This window comes from Dermacentor silvarum, chromosome 8, assembly GCF_013339745.2.
Source record: "Dermacentor silvarum isolate Dsil-2018 chromosome 8, BIME_Dsil_1.4, whole genome shotgun sequence".
Classification (NCBI taxonomy): Eukaryota; Metazoa; Arthropoda; class Arachnida; order Ixodida; family Ixodidae; genus Dermacentor; species Dermacentor silvarum.
The window spans coordinates 49,278,495-49,288,845 of NC_051161.1; the positions used below are offsets into that span (position 1 = coordinate 49,278,495).

At 43.3% G+C, this 10,351-nt stretch overlaps 1 protein-coding gene across 1 annotated transcript in view; it reads left to right on the forward strand.

Annotated features, from left to right (window-relative positions):
- The window catches only part of LOC119462116 (importin-9-like), a 35,025-nt gene extending 24,949 nt beyond the window's left edge, over positions 1 to 10,076 (forward strand). Inside the window, exons 18-24 of the mRNA XM_037723461.2 lie at positions 473 to 601; positions 3,757 to 3,858; positions 4,205 to 4,378; positions 5,764 to 5,930; positions 6,646 to 6,779; positions 8,301 to 8,416; positions 9,803 to 10,076. Of these exons, the coding sequence (XP_037579389.1) occupies positions 473 to 601; positions 3,757 to 3,858; positions 4,205 to 4,378; positions 5,764 to 5,930; positions 6,646 to 6,779; positions 8,301 to 8,416; positions 9,803 to 9,952 (972 nt within the window). The 3' untranslated portion in view covers positions 9,953 to 10,076. The remainder of the gene's footprint in view (positions 1 to 472; positions 602 to 3,756; positions 3,859 to 4,204; positions 4,379 to 5,763; positions 5,931 to 6,645; positions 6,780 to 8,300; positions 8,417 to 9,802) is intronic.
- Positions 10,077 to 10,351: the final 275 nt, after the last annotated feature.

Genomic DNA, 10,351 nt, shown 5'->3' on the forward strand with positions numbered 1-10,351 from the left:
TTATCTTGAATAAAATCACGCAACAAGCACTTCGACGCATGCGAGGCACACTGCGGTCTTCCATCCAGGCAATGCAATCTTTTAGGGTTACCATTGTGATCAGTATATCAGGCCATGTCGCAGTGCAAGCAACTTGCAACGTTCGTGAAAAAAGTAAGTCAGCTTTTGTGTGTTCAACCTGGCCTTGGAGAAGCCAATTTTGAAGTTCCTGCTTTTCACAATATCTGGAAACTGCCCAAGACGTGCGGAGATCTCAGATAAGCTTCAGATAGCCATATTTTATAGCATTTCGAATTATCAATAAATCAGACTATTTTGCGATTTCCCTCGAGTTCAATATATCCCGGAACGACTGTACCTTTAAGGGGGGAGCAGGCTTGCGTGTGCATCTTTTGTAGGCGTGAAGGCTAGAGTTCCTTTCAGAGTATCTGGTCTGTCTCTTCATTAACGTCGGGCTTATGTGCTATTTCAGGTTTCCTTGGACGTCCTCCAGACAATTGTCCGTAGCAGTGCGCCACCACTTGCGGAGCCCCTCATCACGCAAGCATTTCCTATGGTTGTGCAGTGTGTCATGCAGACAGATGACAATTCAACATTGCAGGTACGTACACGGCAGTTGTCAGTCAGCTCAGAAGTGTTTGAATCACATGTGATGAGAAGTGTTTGAAGCACATGAAGACAAGTGTTTGTCACCGTATGCTGGCAACAGCTACTCCTTTTTGCTTGGTTAAAATAAAAAAAAAAAACTTAAGAAACCTAAAAAAAAAAGAATTATAGAATTTTTAACTACCTAATGCATTTGAATAGAGCAAAAGATGTAGCAATGTAAAAGTAGAAGTTTTCCGCACAAAGTTGCCGTGTGCTGTGCTGTCAATATTCATCATTCTTGCCAGTGTCCTTGAAGTGCACTCACTGCTTTGCAATGTGCTGATTTGGTACATCGGGCATATTATTGCCCGCAGTTTTCTTGATTTGTGCTTTTATGTTTTTAGAAAAGTGCTGTGATGCTAATCATGGAGGTTGTGATCTACCAGTCACTGCTGCCCAATTTTAGTAAGAGGTCTGCTCAGAGAATGTGCTACTGTCTTACAAATAGCACTGACAGTGCAGTGTGAAGAAACGGGATTATTTGATTCTCCGGCAGGAAAGTCCAATAAACTTAATTTTCTGTCATGTTGAAATGAAACAGCAATAATGTTTTCATTATCTGCGGTTGACTATAATGTACTAAATACAAGTAGGACATGTTATGTTATGGGAGCTGGTACTGGCACTTTCGTGGTGGTGACTTCAATCCTGTTCATCGTTATCATTATTTGCTCATGTCTGAAAGCTCTGTTCTTGTCTGAAATGGTGCTCTGGACACCTTGGTGCACTAATCAATCCCTAACTTGACCTTGTGGGGTCTCACACTTGCTCTTGGGACAAAGGAACGACAACGCAGTAGTGCAAACAATCAAAAGGGCATTTATTGCACCTTTCATACACTAATGCATGCTAGCCGAATTACTACCCATAGACCATTCACATGGGCAAGCGACAAATCAAGGAAGTTCGACTCACCGCGACCGGATAGCGAGCGAATATGTTTGAACCATGCTATGACACCATCACCTAGTCTTTCACATGTACGGTCACGCGAACGGTGACGCGTTGGAACGATCCATGTTCGTCCATCCCGGTGTCCTAAAGTCCCTATATAAGAAAAGTACCGCCATCCTTTGATCTACGCCGCTTCTTTCTCTCCTGTATCTCCGATTAGACGATGATAGCACGCGCTTTCACTTCTTTATATATATATATTTTTTCCACCTCAGAGCCATGTTGAAAGTCCTCTGCGCAGCCGCAGTCACCGGCGGCGGCGCGCGTCCTGCCTGAAAGCTTCAACGTGGACTTTCTAGGTGCGCCACCGTCAACTTGCTTTCGCAAGCAAAAAGTGAATAAAAAAACAATCGCTTTAGGAGAGGAGACGGCGGAGGAAAGTGTAGATGGCGGTACTTTTCTTATATAGGGACTTTACGGTGTCCTGCTCCTAGCCTTGCGAGACGGTCTCGCGAAGCGTGGATCGGCGCACGCACGGAATGTCCGCATCGCTCACCGACCCCCACGTCAAGAGATTGCGCCTTCTTCCTTTTGCGCCCAAGTAACCCCGCCGCTAGGTGGCCCTAGCAGCGCAACACTCACGCCATCTCTCGCAATACGCCGCAACCACACCGCCGTAAAGCCATGCGGCGAAGCGGGATTACAGGAGACGGGAGCCATGTGGGGAAAACAACATCAGGGGACACGTGAGAGTCGCGCAGCCCCACAACTTTAGGGTCCCCTTTAAACCAGTAACTATCATGAACTGCCACAATTTCATCTAATGCAAATAAAAATGATAATAGACCATAGACTTCCGTTAATTTTATTCTAGTTAATTGGATTTTTTGGTTAAATCGATTCAGACCAAATATTCCGGCTGAGGTTCGTGCATTTCTATGAGCCAAAATTTTCTTTATTTCAATCCTAAAATTGGCCTGTGCCGGATAATTCGAACTTGAGCAGTCAGCACACATGCGCGGGACCCATATGGTGATCCCAATAGTGAACCGTTTAGGGGCAGCGGCTGTCTCGGCATCGCTTAGGGGACAGTGAGTGGGTTGAACACGCGTCATGTCCCGTGGAAAACTTCTATTTTCAGCCTGCCATAGGGAGATTTTCAAGCAATAACCGTAACTTGCAATGTCTGGTTATGCTGGTTATGGTATTTACCCAGTTCTAACGTGCACCTTCCTCCCCCTAGGAAAATTGAGCCGGAAATTGCTGTGCGGTGCAATCAGATACGAAACGAAGACCGCATTCATGCCATTTGTATGCTTTACTGCATAGTACGAATCTGGATGAATTGTGGCAAAGCCGACTTGAGGAAACCGGTTGCCATTGTGCAACACATATGAAACCCTTGACCATTTTTCTTGCGAAAAATTCGGATGGATGTTAGGTTTCTACTTTGTTTTTAATGTGATTTCTACATTATTTTTCTACTTTGAACACATAAAAAGTGTGTGTGTGTGTGTTTGATTTCGGGGCATTAGAATCGCATAAGTACTGCCGAATGGACCAGCGGTCATTTTTGGCATTTTTTCTGCATCTTGTTTATTTGACCAGCTGGATAATTCAATCAGTTTCTTTAATTCCGCCTGGGTCAATTTAATGGAACTTGACTGTAATAAAAGCCTAATGGTCAATCAGTTGTCAACGCGCCATGGTGCAATTCCTTCCTCTCCTCTGGCCATCTGCCAACTGTGAGCACTGAAGCGCGACATCACTCATCACCTGTATTCCTTGGGCTCCTAAAGTGTGATGACACACGACCCTCTCTCTCCTGCTGCAAACACCCTCTCCGACCTTCTCCCCCCATTTCACCTCTCCACTTGTGATGTCGCATACTTTCCTTCAGCTTTCCACTGTTTCCTCCTCTCTCATGCCACGAGGTAACCGGCAGAGATTTTCATTATAGTGCTTATAGTGCGGATATTCGCGACTCGGGTGACTTTTGTTATAAGCGGTCTATACTTTACTTTTATCATACAACGGAAAGACGCAACACACCAAGAAAAAGAGAGGCAAAAGGAAAGAGCGTGAAATTTTATTGTACTTTCATTTCGTGTTGCATATTTTCACCATTGTTGCAGTCTTCTTGTAGTTAGATTCAAATGCAGAGTTGCTGAGCAAGAAAGCTTGAGTTGACTATATTGTGCGCATACTTTACAGAATGGTGGTGAGTGTATCCGGGCGTACGTGTCAGTTGCATATGACCAGATTGCTGCCTGGAGGGATGAACAAGGTCAAACGGGGCTATACTATGTTGTCAAGGTAAGAACTTATAATTATTTTCTTTGCTTTTGTCTGCTTGACACCTTCTTGTAAGAAGCATGATAAAGTGGAGTTATCTTGTTAATGCTGAGTGCTTTTGTGCGGTAAGTGGGCACTGAACGAAGGATATTTGGACTTCAGAGCAGAGCTTCTTTTGTAAGTTTATAGCTTATCAGAGAGTTTGTATTTAACAGAATTTGACCTGAAGTTAACATTTTAGGTCAGAATTCAACATTTCAAATGTTCACCTCCAATCTGTTGAATTTGGCTGCTCTTGCTATGCTAGCTCAGTCAATGTATATTAGCGAGTAATGAAGGCAGAGATTGGTGTTTTTCATTTTGAAAGGTTGCCCAACACCTGCTGGACCCCAAGACACCAGAGTCCGCAGCCATGTTTGTGGGCCGGCTAGTGTCAGTGGTCATTTCGAAAGCGGGCTTGTCCCTGGGCGAAGGCACTGAGCTGCTGCTCCGGGCTGTCCTCAGCAAGCTTCAGCAGAGCGAGACACTGAGTGTAATTCAGGTGGGTGTCATTGCAACGAAGTGGTGTTGTACTGCGGACTGGATGCCTTGGTTTCAGTTTATTTCATCTATTTTATGTAGGTACTTCTATTTGATACAGTCGTACTGAAATATATAGGAGGATGTCTCGGAGCACAGAGCTGTATGAAGACCTCTTGTAAGTAAATGTATATGGAGTACAGCTCAGACCACTTGCATTCAAACACCTTCATAACGAAGTGCCGGTGACCTTCAAAATTCTTTGTTATACGTACAGTCAAACTTGGATGTAACGAACCTCGATTTAGTGAAATACAGGGTGTAATGTTGATTCTCTGAGCTTAGTTCTATTGAAAACCGTGAAAATGAAAACCATTTTCGCAATTTAACGAAGTAATTTCATGACATGGTTTTGATTTAATTAAGATGTCGGTCATTTTAAGCATGTACTTGGAGCCTGTATGGCGGGTAAATCTAGCATAAAAACTATAAAAATGTCGGCCAAGGCAAAAGTTATTTGCAAGTGTCCTTCCACATGAAGTGCTCGAGCGGCAGACGCTCTCAAAGCGTGCATGCCAGGATGCTGTATGCAGTAAACAACATGTGGAGGCCGCGAGGTACATTGGAGCACTCTGAGAAATGCAAGAGCCGACGATTCCTTCAGTGCAAGGGAGGTGTGGAGGGAGTTGGTGAATGCGTGGTAACATGGTCAAGCATGCACGAGGGTGAGGGGAAAGGTCGAGGGCTGGCCGGCTTGCTCCAGATTTTACGGTAGTAATTGTGAATAGTACGTGGATTTTTCTATGATTTGGCGCTGATTCATTATAAACCTCCAAATGAAGGTTCCTTTCTTGACATAAAGTTCATTACCGCAAGCTCTTGGGCCAGTTGGTGCATGATGAACTCGAAAAAGGGAGGTAGTACTAGCGAATACACAAGGACACGTACACAAGGAAAAGCCGTTAGACATGGACGGATGCTGGAGACACTGAGACACATAGCGGCCGTCCATGTCTGACGCCTTTCTCTTGTGCACGCGTCCTTGTGTATTCACTAATGCCTCCCTTTTTCAAGTTTCTTGACGTAGCCTTACAGTAACAGGACCCTACCCGCTGGGCTGGCTTAGCGGCTATGGCGTGCTGCTAAGCACGAGATCGCGGGATCGAATCCCGGCCGCTGTGGCCGCATTTTGATGGGGGTGAAATGAAAAAAACACCCATGTACTGTACAATTGGATGCATATTAAAGAACCCCAGGTGGTCAAAATTAATCTGGAATCTCCCACTATGGCAGTGCCTCGTAATCAGATTGTGGTTTTGACACATAAAACCACAGAAGTTAGAATACCTTAAGCCTATGACCATGAATGTAAATCAATAAAGCAATCAATTTCTCTCTTTATTGCAGAGTTTGGTACTGGTATTTGCGCACCTGGTGCACACTCAGATGTCAGCAGTCCTCGACTTTCTCTCTGGCGTTCCGGGACCAACGGGCCAGTCAGCTCTGGCATTCGTCCTTACCGAGTGGTGCTCCAGGCAGACACTTTTCTACGGAACGTACGAGACCAAAGTCAGGTGAGCATAGGGGAAATCTGTGTGAATGACATGTACACTCAGACACTGTGGAAAAAGAAGCATTTCAGAAGTACTGAATTGTATTCAGTGATTGAGGTACCGTCAGCTTAAATTGAAACACAAGGAAATGTAAAATTACCAGTATGAGTATCATCTTTTCCTCCACATTTGCTAGCATCTGAGACACTGACATGCTTTTTTGGCATAAAGTTTTGGTACTGTAGCAAGTTAGAGAGGGCTGACACAGAGTTTGCACACTGGAGTTTAAAGTAGCCGTGCCTAAGATGTGCTCTGATTTGTTTTGTTTTTCTTGTTTCTATTCTTATTTGTGCTGATGACACTCCACTTATCTGCAAGAGTCGTCATCACACTACATGATTAAAATTGTTGATTACAAGTTGGTGAGCGTTCATTATTTTCAAAAGTGCGAACGGACAGAGACGAGTCAGGAAAACAAGACGAGCGCTTACTAACAACTGAAAAGTTTTTATTTGAAACTTACATATACTATATCAAGATTTTGATACGTACGCATGTCAATTTCAAATAAAAACTTATCAGTTGTTAGCGCTCATCCTGTGTTCTTCACTCATCTCTGTCCGTTAGCACTTTTCGCAATAATGAACAATACATGAGCTGCACACCACTGACTACCGACAATTTGTTTTTTAGCAAGGCCATCCTGTGACATAAGCTTCTTACTAATCACTTGCAGTATACTGGCCTTATGCAAGCTTCTGGAGCATGGAATTCAGACTAACGACTCTCGTCTGGTGAACATCAATGTCAAGGGGGACCGAGTGTTCAACATGAACGAAGGCATTCGGACGAGGTCGAAGAGTGCTGCTAGTAAGTACGGAACTTCCTATTCACTTTTTTTTTTTTTTTTTTTTGTGGGAAAGTGCATTTACAACAAGGCTTTTGTTTCTTGCTTGTACCCTTCCTCAACTATACGAGGGGGGGACTGAAAAGTAACGAGAAGTTCTTTATGTAGGTGTAAAGGAAGTTAATGTCTAGGCATGCATAAAACTCCATTGTCTCCAACGGTGCCCAGCAGGGTCTTTGTGTAAAGTTTCGTCTGCTCACTGCATTGAATTATTTTGAGCCTCTGTCACCGACCGCACGAGTTTCGTGATGACTGACGTCGGAGAATGTGTGCGTCAAGTTCTGTTCCCTCTTGGTAAATTTGTTATATCGAAGAGTTTGTTCATCCCAAATTTGTAGCGCAAGATCAGACGGTCAACCATCTTTTTTACATCGAAGTGATGAAGCGGTTGCACGACACAGTTCGAACAGATCACCCCAATCTGTGGAACTCGGGCAAGGGGCTCGTGCACCATGGCACACACAGCACTGAGTGCGCGGCACTTGCTGACAAAAACGAGATAACGCTGCCTCACCCTCTCTGCTCCGTGTTTTTCTCCCCTTATGGCTTATCTTTAAAACTAAAATGAGACCTTCAAGGAAAGCGTAGGGTAAACTATGGACATAACTGTGTGAAAAAAATTATGCAGGTCCTGCAGGTCCAACGCACATTTTGAAATCCATGTGAAGCAAAGCTTTTGTATATATGCTATATGCTATAGAACTCTGCATCTTCTGCAACCCTTATTTAGATGTGGAAACCCTTACTACGTGAACATGACTGTGGATTACGCCATCTCTGCGATCGACCCCCTTTTTATCATGCCATCTCCATGATCAGCCCAGTTAACTGCTGCACTATCTCCAGAACCAGCCTACCTTACTCGGCTAGAAGCTGACCAAGCAGACACGCCAAATTATGGGAAAGAAGACATAGAAAGCGTCGTTTTAATAAAGGAATCATACTTTTGAAGGCGTATATTTGTTGCACTGAGGTTATTTAGGTGCCGTTTGTTGTTTCACTAGGTGATTCCACTGAGAACAGAGCCGGCTACGAGAACATCTGTAAGGGTAGTACAGATGGGGCCACGTGTAAGCCGATTCATTATATGAATGCTGCCATGTGTATGAGCTATTTTGCAAGACAGCAAGGATCCGGGAGGGTTTGCCTACATAGGTTCACTTTTTATAATAGCCAGTTGTAATTTTCTAACAGTCAAGTCCTGGGGGTTGTTCCGTATTCAACTGTCATACAGACCAATGTGCATCACGCGTCATCACAGTGTGGCGATGTGAGTTTATTCCATGGTTAGTGAATTATGTTTAGAGCCCTCTACCTACATATGAGCTTTTTCTTTGCTTAGACAGTAGTGCACAGTAATGCGTGCATGAAAGTACAATTTGCATGTGATATCAAAGATATACTTATTTGCCTTTTCATTGCAATTTGTACTTGCATTTCGCAATCTTATTTTCCCCTCACAACTGCTTCAATGTGACTCGCAGATCCAGACCAGTGGACGGAGATTCCAGTCTTGGTCAAAATATATAAGCTTATGATTCATGAGTTGAGCAATTGCCTTGACCATGCAATGATGAACAAGGAAGAGGATGACTCTGAGGTATGGTGTTCATCATCACATATTTGCCTAATTATTGTAGATTCAATAAAGGGTTCAAACGATATTAAAGGCAAACACTGAATGAATCCTGCAGTGATGAAAGTGCTGCTCCAATTACTCCAAACTGCTCCAAAAGCGAAATGTTGCAACATGCTGCTCCAAACTGTCATAACTGCTCCGAACCTGCTCAATTTCGATTCATACTGATTGCCAATGGCTGCTGTGGCAACTGTGATTGATTACATTTACATTGTGATGCTCAGCTTTATTGGCTTTGATCTCATTTCTACCACAAGAACTGGCATTTTAAATACTGTATAGCTCATTTAGCTGTAATTTTGGACTTGGCATGCAGACTATTTTGGTGGAATGTGCCAGTGACTGAAATTACTTCGATCTCATACCAATTATCAACTGCTGCTTAGGCAATGGTTATATGTGATTGTGGTTACATTTATAATGTGATGCTCAGCTTGCATAATGTGATGGGGGCGAAATGCGAAAACGCCCGTGTACTTAGATTTAGGTGCACGTTAAAGAACCCCAGGTGGTCCAAATTTCCGGAGTCCCCCACTACGGCGTGCCTCATAATCAGAACTGGTTTTGGCACGTAAAACCCCACAATTTAATTTTTTTTAAAATATATAGCTCATTTTACTACGCGCTCGATAACCATCCATCTTCTTAATTATTGGTCTCTTGCAATTTGCTTTGATTATTGTATGTGCAATATGCTTCATAATAAATATTAATATTTATGAGATGCTTCGGTGATGCTTTAACTCCAGGAGTCGCATGGCATATTTTGCCATCTGCTCCGAAAACACTAATAGCTGCTTCAAACTAGCATTTTTTCTTCTCCAAAATCTGCTTCAAAAAGTAAAATGTTGCTACCATCACCGTATCATTCTTGAGGCAAATTTATGCCCCCGTTTATCATGACTGTCACAGCACACTCGTCGCTTGCAAATACATACTTTGCGTACCCTGCCGTTCTTATTAGAAATTTGTTTTTGTTCCTGCATAAGGGAGCACCTAGCTGGTAAATGTTATTAAGACTAAGGATGTTCAAACACTCTAAACACATTCGTTGAATTTGTTTTCATTCCATTGATTTTGTCTGAAATATTCCACAAATGTCCTTGTTTTTCTTAGGACATCACTGATTTTAATTTTCTTTTGCATTCTTGAACTCCTTGAGATTGTATTTCTGCTCTATGTTTGTCTTGTATTTTGTTGAACACTCATCTGCTTGGTCCTCGTTCTGCAGTACGCATTAAATAAATGACAATAAAATAACCTATCACTTCGATTTGACGACATTTGCCCTTTCACGGGCAGTTGGTAATCCTGATTGTGGACTTTTGTCTCATTTTTGTTTTCCAGGATGAAGAATGGGAGGAAGAAGGAGAAATGGAAGGGGATACTGCCGAGCACATTATGCGACACTTCGCCCCTGCCTCGGACTATGCAGGTGTGTTCAGTTACCTCACACCGATATCTGCAAACAGGCTTCGACTTGGGGCTCTTCGTTGACTCCACTGAGTAGAGCACAGCACTACCTCTCAATTGAAGGAAGCAGTGTGCTTCGTCAACGCTCCTCTAAGATAGCTGTGATGAAGATTCACTTGAGAAACACCCGCTCAGCAATTCCTCGTTGTAGGACACTCCAAGGAGTTCTTTGAGAAACGCCCCCTTCAGCAACATTAAGGGGGGACGCGGCTTTCGCATCGCGAAAAATGGCTAAAAAATCGATTTTTTGAAAATCACATTTTCAGTTTCTGTAACCCTTATTCTATCTGATTCCGAAATATCATCACTGAAAACCAAGTAGAAGTGCTCTAAAAAATTGTTGTATCAGCCAAGGTGCCAAAAAATTGCGCGGAAATCGCGAAAAAACGGCGTTTTTCAAGCCGCGATATCTTCGGAACGGCG